The 17008-nt window shown below is 44.0% G+C and overlaps 1 protein-coding gene across 2 annotated transcripts in view; it reads right to left on the bottom strand.

Moving 5' to 3' along the window:
* The window catches only part of ING3 (inhibitor of growth family member 3), a 671267-nt gene that overhangs the window by 180823 nt on the left and 473436 nt on the right, over window positions 1-17008 (bottom strand). For both annotated transcript variants that reach the window (XM_044088740.1, XM_044088739.1), the window contains one exon: window positions 9618-9808. In XM_044088740.1, the coding sequence (XP_043944675.1) occupies window positions 9618-9808 (191 nt within the window). The remainder of the gene's footprint in view (window positions 1-9617; window positions 9809-17008) is intronic.

Raw genomic sequence — 17008 nt, 5'->3', positions numbered from 1 at the left:
TTCAGACCAGTTGTTTTACATTGAGAGGGTTTGTGGTCTGCACTGTAGTGGCAGAACAGGTAGCTTACATCCCTCTAAGTTGGGAACTGCTGATTGAGGGCTCAGTGTCTGTTATTCTAAAAGTATATTCTGGTTTAAGCACTTGGGCTTTCAGGCCAGTTATTTTACATTAAGAGGGTTTCGTGGTCTGCACTCTTGTGGGAGGAGAGGCTGGACTCTGCCCTTCTGAGCTGGGAATTTCTGGTTGAAGGCTTACAGTGCATGCATATCTGAATTTCTTCTTACTGAAATTGGTACACCTTGTTTGCTGTAGCATAGACTAGATCCAGGCCTGCTGAATCTAGCTTTGTTTGTATAACTTGAGCACTAATCCAGGCATTATTTAAAGTATTCAGTTGTATTTATTACTGCTTGGTAGTAACTTGGTTAAAGTGTAGCTATCACTCTAAGTCTTTTGGATTAAGCACTTGGGCTTCAGACCAGTTGTTCTACATTAGGAAGGTTTGTGGCATGCACTGTGGTGGCAGGACAGGTAGCTTTCATCCTTCTAAGTTGGGAACTGCTGATTGAGAGCTCAGTGTCTGTTATTCTTAAAGTGTATTAGCTCTGGTTTAAGCACTTGGGCTTCAGGCCAGTTATTTTACATTAAGAAGGTTCGTGGTCTGCACTCTTGTGGGAGGAGAGGCTGGACTCTGCCCTTCTGAGCTGGGAATTTCTGATTAAAGGTTTATAGTGCCTGAATATTTGAACTGTATCTTATTGAAATTGGTACACCTTGTTTGCTGTAGCATAGACTAGATCCAGGCCTGCTGAATCTAGCTTTGTTTGTATGCTTGTTATTTCCCTGGAACGCTAATTCCACCTAAAACGCGGCTTCTCAGCGCTTCTGTGGATCCCTAGTGATATCTGCATTGCTTACTGTACTTATTTCCTTGCTTCGCTTGAAAGAAAGTTACTGTTTGTCGTTTTTGCATTTAAGTTACCTGTAACACATTGCACTTGTTACCTGGCACTTGCTCACTAAAGCAATTATAAGTCACCACTAAAAATTAAAAGCACTACACCTTCGCTCCCCATTGGCCCTTGTTTTCAATTATAAAGGAATTCCCAATATTATTCTAGCATGTCCAAAGGTCAGTTGTCAATCTCCTCTCCGGTCCAGCTGGTGAATATGGGAATCTTGAGGCAATTTTACAACTGCCTCATGTACACAGACAACCCTCTCCTCCTCCCAACAAATTCCAACACATGTGAGAGATGCAACCATATAGCCAAACTGGAAGCTAAGCTCTCTCAACTCAGTACTGGCATAACCAGTCAGGAGGAGAAGGAAACCACACTCACTACAATTCCAGTCTCACATAGACCTACCACGACAGCAAACCAAACACATAATCACACAAAAACATACTTGGAGGCTCTAAATAAAGATCTGCCTAAGCAGCAGAGACCTCCAAAGCAGACACCCAAGCAACCGCTACCCCAAAACAAAACACATATCTCACAAAGCCAGTGTGCCAAACAGTCACAGCCCTTAAGGCTAAACAACACACCTGATACACTTGTAATAGGTGACTCTATTGTCAGGCACACTGACGTCCCGCTCACCAGGCTGAACAAGGAGAAGGTCACGGTGAGCAGCCTGTCTGGCGCTAGGATCCGCCACATAACACAAGCACTCAGGTCACTCCAAGGCAAGTACAAATATGACTCAGTCATTGTCCATGCTGGTGTGAATGACCTGAGACGTACCTCCCTGGACTACATGAAAAGAGACATAGAGGAGCTCTCTGAGCATGTAGCCCAGGCTGGTATGACCCTGACCTTGAGTAGCATCTTACCCTCACCAAGAATGATGCCACAATATGAAGACAAGATGATCAATTTCAACAAGGCTTAAGTATTGGTGTCATTCAAAGGGGATCCAATGCCTGTCAGCGTGGGATGATATGCACGACAAGCCACGATGCTTTGCTAGGGACGGCTTGCACCTGTCACCCCTGGGCTTTCGGATATTGGCAAAGGCTCTTGCTACCCTCATAGTGCCTTTTTTAGGCAAGGCTCAAAAGACAAACCCACCTCCATAGGTATCACAAGGGATAAGAAACTAAGAGTAATGCTACTCAACGCTAGAAGTCTAAACCTCAAGATGCACGACTCGAAACTCTCCTTAGCATGGAGAACATCGATATCTGTGCAGTAACAGAAACCTGGTTCAGGACTCGAGAGCACCCCAGCACTACCAGGTTATACCTCATACCATGCTTTTCGCCCCAAAACTTGGACCGAACCACAAAAGGAGGGGAGTATCGATATTCATCAAAGATACCCACACCTCCAGGTTGGTGGCAAAGCACGAAGCATCAGAGACTATCCATGTGCAACTAACAGTGGGTAAAACTGCCTTCCAGTTTATAGCCTGCTACAGACCACCCTCCCAAACCCAGGAACCCCACTCGGCCTTCCTGAGAACACTGGAAAATATGAAGGTCTCTCCAACACCATTATATTGGGTGACTTCAACTACCCAAACATAGATTGGGAGCATTACTCTAGCTCCAACACCCTTGCCCAAAGGTTCCTAGAATTCATAAACTCAAATGCTATGGAACAACTTGTTACCACTCCCACAAGAGGGGAAAACATACTGGACCTGATCATCACCAACATGGGGACTCTATGCTCCAGACCAGAAGTGTATCCCTCACTGGTAAGATCAGACCATAAACTGATTTCACTGGATATTCACATCCCGACCCCACCCCCTGCCCAGAAAACCACAGTGAAAAACTTCTCTAAAGCAAATTTCACACTCCTCAAAACCGAGGTGGAATCCTTCAAAGCCCCTGGGCCTGTGGAAAATACGGCCCAGACCGCAGAATCCTTTATAAATGCATTCTATGAACACCTTCAGGAATGCATGGATCATGCAATCCCAAATAAAACCAAGACCCAATCCTCCAAAGGCAGACGACCTGTCTGGTGGACCCCAGCCATAAACAAACTATACAATAGAAGGAGGAAGCTACTACATGATAGAGCAAAATCCCAAAAAGGGAAGGCATCTCTGATCAGTATCAGCAAAAAACTAAGGGCACTCATAAAATCGTCAAAGGCCAGCTTCGAGAGAAAAATTGCACCGGACACTAAAGATAATCACAAGGCTTTCTTTAGTTATGTTAGGAACCTGGGTGGGAATTCGCAGATATGCTCAGAATTAGTCCAAAATGACAAAAAATACACTGATCCCACAGACATTGCCAACATCCTAGCTGACAGGTTCAGTGCAAACTCCCCCCCCCCCACCAAAAGGGCAAATATCTATCCCAGCAGAGTGCTGCCCCCCCCCCGACATCTCAGATGCTCAGGTGGGAGCCGCCTCCAAAGCAAAAAACACAGCATCAATGGGACCAGACGGTGTCCCAGGCTGCGTCCTACATGAACTCCAAGAAGAGCTAAACCCAAACATAAAACTACTGTTCAATCTCAGCCTTACTACAGGATAAGTACCCAAAGAGTGGCGTACAGCAACAGTGGTCCCTCTCCACAAAGGTGGTGCCTCAACGGACCCTGGAAACTATCGCCCCATAAGCCTGACTAGCTTGGTCTGCAAAGCTATGGAAAGGATCATTATGGACCTCATAAATAAAGATATTGGGGACCTACAGACACTGGATCCTACCCAGTTTGGCTTTGTTAAGGGCAGATCCTGCCTCTTAAACCTGGTTGACTTCTTTGAAACAGTCACCAAGGCCACTGACGAAGGGAAGGTGGTCCACACAGCCTATCTGGACCTCAAAAGCCTTCGATACAATACCCCACTCGGGCATTATAGATAAGCTCACCAGCTTAAATATAAACCCCTATGTCACTAGATGGGTTGCAAACTGGCTCAAGGACAGAACCCACATGGTTAGAATTGCTGGAGCCATGTCAGACTCCAAACCAGTTACAAGTGGCGTCCCACAAGGCTCAGTCCTGGGATCTCTCTTGTTTGGTATATATTTCTCGGAGGTACAGGCCAACACGGAAGGACTGTGGCTGACCAAGTTCGCAGATGACTGGAAACTGGGTGCCATAATCGACTCTCCAGCCGACACAAGCATCCTCCAAAAGGGCCTCATAGAAACAGACAACTGGTGCCAGAGCCATGGCCTCAAGCTAAATGCCAAAAAGTGTATAGTCATCCCCTTTGGCAAAAACAACGTGCCCACAAATTACCACATAGGTGGTAATCCATTAAGTACAGAAGAAGTCATTAGGGACCTGGGGACCCAAGTTGATAGCAATCTCTCATTTGACAACCACGTGGCCAAAGTGGTTAGAAAAACATTTTATATAGCCCACCTAATCATGAAGGGATTCACATCTAGATTAGGGGAGGTCATCGTGCCTCTTTACTCATCCCTCATCAGGCCCATAATAGAGTACAATGCCCCTTTTGGGATGTACCTTACCAAACACCTGCAGCAACTGGAAAGACCCCAAAAGTACCTCACCAAGAGGATCAAAGGGCTCAAACAGATGCCATATGCTGCCCGGTTAAAGAAACTCCAGCTCTACTCAGTGGCATACCGACTGCTCAGAGGTGACCTATGCCTGACGTATAAGGCCATGTCCAACCCGGAATTAAGGGACATGCTGCACCTCAAAAAATCCAAATCCCATCGAGCTACACTGAATCTGTCCCTCAGCACTGAAATAAATAGGACATGCTGGAGGGACAGATTCATAACCCAGAGGCTCCCTTCACTATGGAATAAAATCCCAGTCCAGGTTAGGCAGAGTCCCTCAATGACTCTCTTCAAGAGGAATCTTGATGAGTGGATGGGAGATCATAGGTTTACCCCGGGTATCACTTCTGTGTCACTGTTAGACAGAGGCACAGTATACTAACCTCGAAAAAGGGCATAGCAAAATTAATTTAAAATGGGTGGCGAAAGCCAAACATACTCTGGCTAGGCTTATAAATGCCCTAGGGCAGATAGCCTAGTATGAACCTATGAAACCTATGAACACGATCAGGGAAAGTTTTCTCTTTGAGCCAAGCATGCCTTCTTAGCACAGACTCAGTTACAGTAGCCCTGCAAGAGGCCTCCAAAGAATCAAAACCACATTGCAAAGTATGTTTTCCAATTTGTTCAGCTGAATGTAATAAATCCTGTAAATCTATTTTCCACACAGTTAGAAATTAACATCATTTTCTGTTTAAGTAGTCCCATGATATGATGTTGATATTTAAGCATATGAAATTGACAGCTTAAAGCCCTGATTGCCAAGGTTGCAGAAGTATAAACCTTTTTACCCCATCTATCCAGCGCCCTGAAGTCTCTATCAGAAGGGGTATGATTTTTACCAGTAGAAGCCTTAATGCTCTTGGACCCCAGAGAAATGGTTTCAGGGTCTGCAACAGGATTTTTGAAAAGGAATTTGTGGGATACAGGAACCCTGTAGTACGTGTCTGGTTTGCTAGGGGCTGGAGGCAAGGAATCAGGGGCCATACTGGATTCTGAAAACACATCATCAACAATATCTAGAACTGGAGGTACAGCCAAAGGCCTATGCTGAGGAAGAAGAAGGAAATCCCTAAGCCTCTTTTTGGATTCAGAGAAATCCTGACTTTCCCAGTGGAAATGCTCACTTAAGGTATGTAAAGTTTCCCTAAAAGAGAAATCCTCAGGCGGAGAAACACAGGGAATGGAATCCTCTGCATCAGAGTCCTCATAAGTAGGCATGGACAAATCCAGATCATTAGAAGAAACAGAGTCCTGTTCAGAAGAGTCATAGTCAAATTCAATCCTAGGCCTCTCTGGGGGGGGGGGTTGACTAACCCTGATAAGAGTAATTAAATCTTGAGCCATTTTGATCATTTGTTTTTTAGGCATAGGGGCCTGAACATGTGGCCTGGGCATCGTTTTTTTAGACAGAGTGAGATTTAGGCCTTAGCACTGAAGTTGGAGTCGGTTTAATATGCAAGTCTGTAGGCTTGAATACACCCTCAGAAGCCGGTGCCTGCTCAGTGGCTCCGGACCCATCCAAGGTAGAGACATCCGTGGGTTCCATATGTGAAGCATCTCGAGGCATACCGGACTCCGAATGGGCCTCAGTAGAGGCTTGCGAATCAGAAGTAGCGGGTATTAGGGGCTGCGAAAGCGCCTCACTGAGTACCGGCGAACTGGCGACTGGCTTAGGAGAAGCATCGTCGGCAGTTTTGGACCTCAATGGCCTGTCTCTGTCTTTTTCTTTGCGTTATTTTGGTATTCTGGTAGTCGGATGGCTAACCGTCATTTCTGGATAATTAAACCGAGAACCAAAATATTTTGAAGCAAAAATGTACAGACGACGGAGAGTGCGTTGATTAAATAAAGCACAAAACCGAGAGCAAGGTACGTTGTGGTCAGGGCCTAGGCAAGGAATACAGCAAAAATGAAAATCCTTATGAGGTATTTGCTTCCTACAAGTAATACAATTATTAACTTTTACTGACATCGGTAAGGAGCAAGAAAAAGTTTCCCCAATGGGGTACTTAGCTTTAAGTTGAAGACTTCGGTTCTGAAACTCGAAAACGAAAATTTCAGGGGTCGGCCGACCGGCACTTGCCAACTGCTTCTGCTTCGGGCACCGCACAGCAAGAAAGACTGATGTAATGGTGTTGGCTGCATGTTTTATACCCCTGACAACCTGACGTCATGGAAGAAGGGACAGCAACCGACGCAGGACCCAAGACTTTGTTAATCAGGCTGACTGAGGGCCACCTGCCAGCAGATTACCCAAATGTAATGACTGCAACAGTGAAACACGATGAACAGTAGATATTTCCTTCAAGATTTCCTTATGGGGATGCGCAGATAAGCTTCTTTTAAGTCTAGGGTGACTAACCAGGAGTCCTTGGCTAGCACAGGAAGCACCTGCTGGAGTGTAAGCATTTTGAATTTTGGTACCACCAGGAAGGTGTTGAGAGTTGACAGATCCAGAATAGGGCGCCAAGAGTTCTCTTTTCTGGGCACCAGGAACAGTCTGGAGTAGAAACCCTGTCCCCTTTGCTCTGTTGGAACAGGTTGAATAGCCCTGATACTGAGAAGAGAAAGTACTTGCTTTTGGGCATCTGCCCACTGGTTTGGAGGAAGGTCTGGCAATCCGCTTGGGGGTGGCAGTGAGTGGAAGTAGAATCTGTATCCCTGGGATACAATGTTTAAGACCCATCGGTCCTGGGTAATATACTCCCAGTTTTTTGCATGCAGGGCGAGTTTTCCTCCTAGGGGTGCAAGTACTTGGGCATGGCTGGGAAGGATGAAGGACAAGTCATTGTGAACTTTTTCCGTACGGGGGTGGCTTACCACTCCCTGTTTTTGAGGAGGGAGCATTCCATTGTTTAGATCTGTGCATACCCTGAGACTGTAGTCTTTGTGGTCTGTTGCCCCTGGGTTTGGACTGCGAAAGGTCTGGGAGGGACTGGAAAGGACCAGCTTTTGAAGGACAGTGCCTACTGAATCTAGATGGCTGTACCTGTAAGAAATCTTTAACAGTTTGCATAGATTTAGCTTTTTCCTCCATCTTTTTAAGAACTTCTGCTTCTGAGCCAAACAAATATTCTTGGTTTAATGGAGCACCTAGTAATTTTGCTTTGACATGGTCTGGCAAGATTTGTTCCTTCAGCCAAGCATGCCTTCTCAGAAAAGACCTAGTGACAGCATCCCTGCAAGATACTTCTAAGGCATCAAAACCACACTGTAAAGTATGTTTACCAACTTGGTTTGCAGAATGCATTAACTCTTGTAAGTCTTTATTTTCTGCACAATCAGGAATCAACATTTTTTGTTTAATTAGTTCCATAATATGCTGCTTGTACTTCAATATGTGAAACTGGCAATTTAAAGCCCTGATAGCAAGAGTTGCAGAGGTATATATCTTCTTACCCCACCTGTCTAGAGCCTTAGAATCCTTGTCCTAAGGAGTAGGGTTTTGGCTGTAGTAGTCTTAATACCTTTAGATCCCTGGGAAATGATCTCTGGATCCGCAGTGGGATTTTTAAAGAAAAATTTGAGAGAGCCAGGTACTTTGTAGTACATGTCAGGCTTTCTATGAGCTGGAGGTAAAGTATCAGGGGTAAGGCTGGATTCCATGAAGACATCATCTTCAATATCCAGGACAGGGGGTAGAGCTAGAGGCCTATGCTGAGGCAAGTCTAAAAATTCCCTGAGTCTCCAGGACAGGGGGTACAGCTAGAGGCCTATGCTGAGGCAAGTCTAAAAATTCCCTGAATCTCTTTTTGGACTCTGAGTAGTCCTGGCATTCCCAGCGGAAATGCTCTCTTAAGGTATGCAGGGTTTCACCGAAAGAAAAGTCTTCTGGGGGGGAGGCAGAGGGAATGGAATCCTCTGCATCTGAATCCTCATAGGTAGATAAGGGTATCTCTTGGCAATCACAGGGGTCAGAGTCATGGGACTCATGGTCTGTAGAATCAGAAGGAAAATCAATTCTTTGTCTTTTAAAGGGGGAAGGCTGGCTTTCGCGAATTAAAGTAATAAGGTCTTCAGCCATTCTAAGGATTTGTTTCTGTGGCATGGGAGCTTGAGAATGCGCTTTGGTCGTCGGTTTCCTAGGCATAGTACGAACTCTGGCCTGAGAAATTCGGTAGTTTTAGTCATTAACACAGTAGTTGGTTTAATACGAACATCGGAAAGTTTGAATACATCCTCAGAAGCCGGTGCCTGCACAGCAGCTCCGGATCCATCCAAGGTAGCGACAACCACAGGTTCCATAGTTGAGAAGCATCTCGGACTCTGAATGGGTCTCAGTAGAGGCCTGCGAATCTGCAGAAGCAGGTAACAGGGGCTGCGAAAGCACCTCACTGAGTACCGGCGGACTGGCGACTAGCTTAACGGAAGCGTCGTCGGCAGTTTTGGACTATGCGGTCTGTCTCTGTCTTTATCTTTGCGTTTTTTTAGAATATCGGTAGTCGGATGGCTTATCAAAGCCAATTCGAAATACGGAGAACGAAAGCAAAAGAATTTAGACACAAAAATAGCCCAACAACGAATAGTTTGGGGGTTGAATAAGGCACAAAACTGACAGCGAGGGACATCGTGGTCTGGGCCTAAACAGGTGACGCAGTAAGAATGAAAATCTCTGTGAGGTACTTGCTTTCAACAGGCAAGAAAATTGTTAACTTTTTCTGACATCGGTTAGAGCAAAAAAAAAGGATCCCTAACAGGGTACTTAGCTTTATAAGACTTGAGTTTTGAAACTCAATTAGCGGCCGACCTGCACTTGTGAACCGCTTCTGCTTCGGGCTCCCGCACGGCAAGAAAAGCTGATGTAATGGCGTCGGCTGCATGTTTTATACCCTTGATGACTGACGTCATGGAAGAGGCGACAGCATCCGATGCAGCAATTCCAAGACTCTGGTATTCGGGCCGACTGAGGGCTACCTGCAGGCAGATAACCCAAGTGTGATGACTGCAACAGTGAAACACTAAGAACATCTGTTACTGTGAATAGCAGTACAACACCAGTAAATATAAAAAATATAACATATAAAAAAACTGCACATTGTGTAGTCTTTCTTTAAACTATAAGAAAAGTTCACAAAAAATAAGCAAACAAATAAAACATACTTGCTTTTTCGCCCACTCCTGGAATCAGCAGACGATGAACTCAAACTTTGTGTTAATGTAGATGCTAGTGCTGAAGAAGAATACCCAGAAGTTTCTCTCGGTAAGGAAAATTCTCGTGTGATCTGAAAATCATTATTTTTGAAGGCTTCATAGCTAGCTTTTAAACTAGATGTTCGTCTTCCGTCTTTCATCTTGTGGAAGAAAAAGGATGAAAAGTCTAATAAACACTACACACTATGTATAAAAGTGTCCTTCGGTAGGCTTCAACTTTATGTAATTAACTCGGATTAAAGTATATTAGCCTCTTTTTCAACAGTAACAACTCAAACAGAATATTAACTTGTAACATAAACTTGACAAAATTTAAAGTACGTCTACTGAATTGTGCTTGGCAAACTACAGTACATTTTAAACCCAGACCAAATTTCCATAAATCTCACATGCTGAATATTGTACCAGCAAGAAAACAGAAATGATCTATTAATTACGTCTTTAAGTGTTCATAAACATTAGTAAAGTTAAACACAGCAGACTTGCATTTAAACATCCCTGCAAAGGGTCTGCTACAAGTGGTAGTATGTTAGTAGCTTGTGGCATACTTGCATCCTTACTGGTGTGATAAACCCTCTTGATGGCTCTTTTGGCAATGAGCTGTGGGTTCATTGTCCTCACTAGCAGGAGTGGTGGGACACAGCTATGTCACATCTGGCCAGCCTGGCAGCTCCTTCTGCAGTGTTAAATGTCACCTGCCCCACTGAACTGCTGACTACAGAGAATGTGCAGTGATATTTTACAATGGGCCTCACTTTATGTTTAGGGGGATCATGCTACATCGTACCATGATGCCTCACGTACATTGTGCACTGTGGTGATATTGCCACCCACGTAAAGACCCACTAGTGAATGCTAAGTAAATGAAGCTACGGCTGAACTATTAAATGATTATAAGTAAAAATTCATTACAATTTTTATAAATGCATTGCACTTTTTTACTACTATATAGCAGACAATTGCTGAAAAAAGCTTTTTGTTATAAATTTATTTATAAGTATCATAAGTTCATCTCATAGTCAAATTGACAGTATGCATTGTTATATTCAAATGCATATTTTATAAATAATACATTATAAATGCATCACGTGTCTGGGCAGCGCAGTGGTGCAGCGGTAGCGCTGTCACCTCACAGCAAGAAGTACCCTGGTTCGATTCTCAGCTGGGGTGCCTTCTGTGTGGAGTCTGCATGTCCTCCCTGCATTCGTGTGGGTCTCCTCCGGGTGCACAAGTTTCCTCCCACATTACAAAGACATGCGTCTGGAGCATTTCTCCCCGGGCCTCCGCTGAAAACTGGCTTCGTTCTAAGTCAGACTTTCCTGGTTAACAAATGTTAAATAAATAAATGTTTAGTGCTTTAGATATTTAATGGGGGAAATGTATTCTGAAAACCATCACTATAACTCATTTTATATGCATGTGTGTGTGTATGTGTGTGTGTATATATATATATATATATATATATATATAGATAAAGATATAGATAGATAGCTATATATATATATATATATATATAGATATATATATATATATATATATATATATAGATATATATATATATATATAGATATATAACACACACACACACACACACAATACTATTGCATACTCTTCTTAATCTCCTAGTAGAAATGCCACAAAAATCTAACTCGTTTATCTGGGCAATGGCCAAAAGAAGCACTTAATAAACAATTTCAAACACTTTATTTTCTCCAGCACATATTCTCACTGTCACACCTGTCTCCCATCCCTTTTACAACTCAGATGCAAAAACAGCCCTTTACTCACTTTTAACTGTAAATTCAAAGCAAGACATGGACCAATAAATTACCTGCCTGCCTCAAAACTCTACAATGGCCTTGACAAGTTCAGCAAAATCAATAGCAGGAAGAGGAGACCTCCAGAATTAAGGGGACAGGAGGCAGCTCCTTGAGCTGAAGTATGTATGGAGTATGCAGGTAAAAAGACCATTAATGCTCTCAAACTTAACTCCACTCCTGAACAATGAGAAGTAGGGGAAATCTGCTATCACAGTGGTTTCCAAAAACCTGCACCTACAGAAGGCATTGCGCTGATCCTACCAATTTAGTAGGTTTAGCTTTAAAGAATGCTTAACTGGCTCATTCAAAATAACAAAGAAAAGCTTTTTAAAAGACCAAACGGCTCTATATGAACCATATTTCTCTGGATTACTAGGAGGAGAGAAGCTGAGGACAGGATGGAGATCCCCTCTGCCTGTATGAAGCAACAAGGAAATGCTCCTCCTGAACTTGTAATTCTAAGAAAAAGGCACAAAGCTGCTTCTATCATCTCCTTAGACTAGTTTCCTTAAACCTGACACAAGTGTCACAAGACTCCGACAGACACTCGTTATGACTGCTAGTGCAGATGATTTGCCACAGTCTCACTTCTCATAGGAACAAGCTACAGTTGCACTTCTCCTAGGAACAAGCCACAGTCGCACTTCTCTCCTAGGAACAAGCCACAGACGCACTTCGCCTAGGAACAAGCCACAGACGCACTTCGCCTAGGAACAAGTCACAGACGCACTTCGCCTAGGAACAAGCCACAGACGCACTTCGCCTAGGAACAAGCCTCAGACGCACTTCGCCTAGGAACAAGCCACAGACGCACTTTGCCTAGGAACAAGCCACAGACGCACTTCGCCCAGGAACAAGCCACAGACGCACTTCGCCTAGGAACAAGCCACAGTCGCACTCCTCCTAGGAAGAAGCCACAGACGCACTTCTCCTAGGAAGAAGCCACAGTAGCACTCCTCCTAAGAACAAGCCACAATCGCACTCCTCCTAGGAACAAGCCACAGTCACACTTCTCCTAGGAACAAGCCACAGTTGCACTTCTCATAGGAACAAGCCACAGTCGCACTTCTCATAAGAACAAGCCACAGTCGCACTTCTCATAGGAAAGTACAGTTGTGTACACTTACCATAAATGTAGATGTTCGAGTGTATTCACTGTTGCAGTCATTACATTTGGGTTATCTGCTGGCAGGTTGCCCTCAGTCAGCCTGAATAACAAAGTCTTGGGTCCTGCGTCGGTTGCTGTCCCCTCTTCCATGACGTCAGGGGTATAAAACATGCAGCTGATGCCATTTTAATCAGTTTTTCTAGCCCCAGATGTCAGGTGCCCCCAAATGGGGAGAGGAAGAAAAAAAAAAAAAAAAAAAAAAATATATATATATATACATGTAATTTAGAACACAAAAAAATGTACCTCCAACTAAAAAGCAAATACACCAAAAAGGCTTTTGAGCATAGTGAAGGAAAGAAGAGGTACAATAATAGAGAAGAAAGGGGGCTGGCGGGTGGGTAACCCGGACTGCAACAGTGAATACACTTGAACATCTACATTTATGGTAAGTGTACACAACTTTACTATGTTCTTCGTGTTTCACTGTTGCAGTCATTACATTTGGGTAGAATCCCAAAGCTATGGATAGGAGGATGGAATTATATAGCATTAGGAGCAGCTATAAGGCCCTGCAGGACAGCAGTGGCAAAACCTGCCCTGGGTTTAGAGAAGAGAGGTAAATGGTAACGTTTTGTGAACGTATGAACTGAGCACCAAGTAGCAGCTTCTAGAATGTCTCTGGTAGGAACCCCTCTGAAAAAAGCTGCCGAAGTAGATGCAGCCCTGATGGAATTAGATTGATGCATGTAGCAGAAACGAATACAATGGCTTATCCATTTTGAAACAGTCTGCTTTGAGATTGCCTTCCCCTCTGTCCCTGCAGCAAATGCCACCAGTAGTTGCTCAGACTTTCTTAGAGATTCTGTCCTGTTTAAGTAGAATCTTAGTTGTCTGTGTACATCCAATGAATGCAGAATCTGCTCCCCCTTGTTCTGTGGATTTGGGAAAAAAGTTGGCAGATGAATGGTCTGGTGAAGAACCACACTGGATACCATCTTAGGCATAAAAGAAGGTCTGGTCCTGAGGGCCACCCTGCCCGGATAAAAGATAATGAAAGGCTCCACTGCCATGAGAGCCTGTAGCTATGAAATCCTTCTAGCTGAAGTGACTGCTAAAAGAAAGGCTGTCTTCCAGGAAAGAAATTTTATGTCTGCAGTAGCAGCTGGTTCAAAAGGAGATAGGCTGAGTTTTTACAGCACAAAATTGAGGTCCCATGCAGGAGTTGGTGCTCACCGGGGGGGGGGGGGTCTCAAATTTTTGGCTCCTCTGAGGTACTGCTTTAGCAGGGGATGAGAAAAGAGAGGAGGCTCTGTGTTGTAATGAGCCGAGATGGCAGAGGCATGGATTTGTATAGAAAAAAAAGATAGGCCCTTGTGAAGCATCTCAGTTAAATATTGTAGAATCTGAGGAATATTTGGCATTGCTGTGTTTATTCCTTGTGCTTGGTTCCAGGCACAGAATCTCTTCCATTTATCAGCATAATATTTTCTAGTACTAGCCCTTCTAGACCCCAAAATGACATCCATCACAGGTTTACTGAGAGATGTGATTGATGAAATTAGTTGATTAGCCATGCTGCAAGATTCAGAGTTTGGAGCAGTGTGTGCAGAATTTGATAGTCCTGCTGAGACAATAGATGAGGTGTCTGAGGCAAGTACCATGGAGGAAGGTGTGACATATTCCTTAAAAGTGGATACCAGTGTTGGTGAGGCCAATCTGGAGCAATCAGAATCATTTTTGGTTTTCCTTGTCTGACTTTTAGTAAAACCTTGGAGAGCAGAGGCAGAGGGGGAAAGGCATAGACTGATAGGTTTTTCCAGCTGAAGGATACAGCATCCACTTTCCAAGCTTTTTTTGCGATGAATTCTTGTGCAGAACTTGTCTAACTGGTAGTTCTGGGGAGAGGCAAAAAGATCTATGTCTGGGCTCCCCCATTTTCGTGTCAACATACTGAAGATTTGTGGATCCAGTTTCCATTCATGTGGGTCCATAAGATTTCTGCTTAGGTCATCTGCCAGAGTATTTTGCTTTCCTGGCAGGAATTGAGCCTGTAGATGTTGAGCCTGTAGATGTATTTGGTAAGTCAAAGCTGTGTTCCTCAAGGCCAAGGCTAGTCTGCAAAGGGGGTAGGAGTGGGTATCCCCCCCCTGCTTGTTTATGTGACACATAACTGTGGTGTTGTCTGTCTTCATCAGTAGTTGTCCTGAATGAAGGAAGTCCTTGAAGGCTGTCAGAGCATTCTGTACAGCTAGCATTTCTTTCTGGTTGATATGTAGGTGCATCTGATTTGGGCTACATTCGTCCTGAATGCATCTCTCTGCCAGATGGGCCCACCAAGCATAGTCTGATGCATCTATAGTCAGGGTTTGGGTGGCAGCAGGTAGAATGAATGACAGTCCCTTGTTTTGGTGACAGGCCTCTGCCCACCAAAGGAACTCCTGTTGCAGGCAAGGAATGAGAGGAATCATTGTTTCCAGGCTGTGACAATGTTGACTCCATAAGCTTTTTAGGTAAAATTGAAGTTTCCTCATATGCAGTCTTGCATATGGAATTAGTAGAATGCAGGATGTCATGAACCCCACAGCCTGCAGAATCTGTCTCGCAGATAGCTGGGTTTTTGTGGCCACTTGTTTGAAGTATGTTATCAATTGAACTTGTTTGTCTGGCGTGAGGTAAGCCACCTGGGCAGTTGTATTCAAGCTTGCACCCAGGAATGTAATTATTTGAGAGGGTACAAGTTGTGATTTCTTTTCGTTTATTGTGTACCCTAGGCATGTTAGAAGCCTTTTTACAAACGTCAGATGTTGAAGAGTGTCCTTGTCCTCTGCCTGAATGAGACAGTCGTCCAGATAAGGATACATTTGTATGCTTCTTTGTCTGCAGAATGCAATTACTGGTGCCAGGCACTTTGTAAAGACCCTGGGCACAGTAGGTAAGCCAAAGGGCAGTGCAGAGAAATGGTAATGCCAATAGCCTGCTTTGAAGCGGAGGTATCTTCTGCAAGATTCCCTGATTGGGATATGCAGGTATGCCTCTTTTAAGCCTAGAGTTACCAACCAGGCATTCTTGCCTAGCATAGGCAGTAGCTGTTGTAGAGTCAGCATCTTGAATTTTGGAATGTCCAGGAAAGTATTTAGAATGGATAAGTCCAGAATTCAACGCCATGATTTGTATTTTCTGGGTACCAGGAAAAGTCTTGAATAAAAACCTTGTCCTTTTTCCTTTTCTGGTACTGGTTGAATAGCTCCCATATCCATGAGGGACATGACTTTTTTCTGGGCCTCTGCCCACTGATTTGGAGGCAGATCTGGCGAGCCATTTGAAGTTGGCAATGTGTGGAAATGAAATTTGTATCCCTGGGATACTATATTTAAGACTCACTTGCCCTGGGTAATTAGATGTCAATTTTGAGCATGAAGTGCTAATTTTCCCCCCAAAGGGGCTGCCAAAAGATAAGTGCTTGGAAATGGCAGAGGAAAGTAATTGAGATTGTTTTACCGTAAGGTGGTGCTTTGTTACTTCCTGATTTGGAGGTGGAGGCACCCCACTGTTTTGTCCTGCAAGATCCTTGTGACTGAAACCTGGAGCCCTTGGAATGTCTGGTTTTGACCTGAGCGGCTCTGTTGGGTACTGGAAAGGACCAATTCTTAATAGGCCAGTGCCTACTGAACCTGGGTGGCTGCACTTGCAAGAAATATTTTACAGTTTGCATAGATTTAGCTTTGTCTTCCATCTTTTTCAAAACTTCTTCTGCCTTACTACCAAACAGACTGTCCTGCCGTAAAGGAGCATCCAGCAATTTAGCTTTAACATGATCAGGCAGATTTTGCTCCTTGAGCCAAGCATGCCTTCTTATCACGGATACAGTTACAGCGGCCCTGCAAGAGGCCTCCAAGGAATCAAAACCACATTGCAAAGTATGCTTTCCAACTTGTTCAGCTGAATGCAATAAATCATGTAGCTCTTTATTTTCTACACAATCAGTAATCAACATCATTTTCTGTTTCAGTAAGCCCATGACATGCTGTTGATATTTAAGCATATGAAATTGACAGTTTAAAGCCCTGACTGCCAGGGTTGTAGATGTATAAACCTTCTTACCCATTCTATCCAGTGCCCTGGAGTCTCTATCAGAAGGGGTAGGATTTTTAGCAGTAGTAGCCTTAACACCATTGGGACCCTGAGAAATTGTTTCAGGATCAGCAGTAGGATTTTTGAAAAGAAAATTGTGGGAGTCAGGAACCCTGTAATATTTGTCTGGCTTACTAGGAGCCGAAGGCAGGGAATCAGGAGCCATACTGGATTCTGAGAAAACATCATCAACAATGTCTAAAACAGGAGGCATAACCAAAGGCCTATGCTGAGGAAGAAGAAGAAAATCCCTAAGCCTCTTTTTGAATTCTGAAAAA

Source organism: Protopterus annectens, chromosome 11.part0, assembly GCF_019279795.1.
Source record: "Protopterus annectens isolate FY-2018-M chromosome 11.part0, PAN1.0, whole genome shotgun sequence".
Lineage (NCBI taxonomy): Eukaryota > Metazoa > Chordata > Ceratodontiformes > Protopteridae > Protopterus > Protopterus annectens.
Note: the sequence above shows the minus strand (reverse complement) of the source record. Positions and strands in the feature narration are given on the sequence as shown.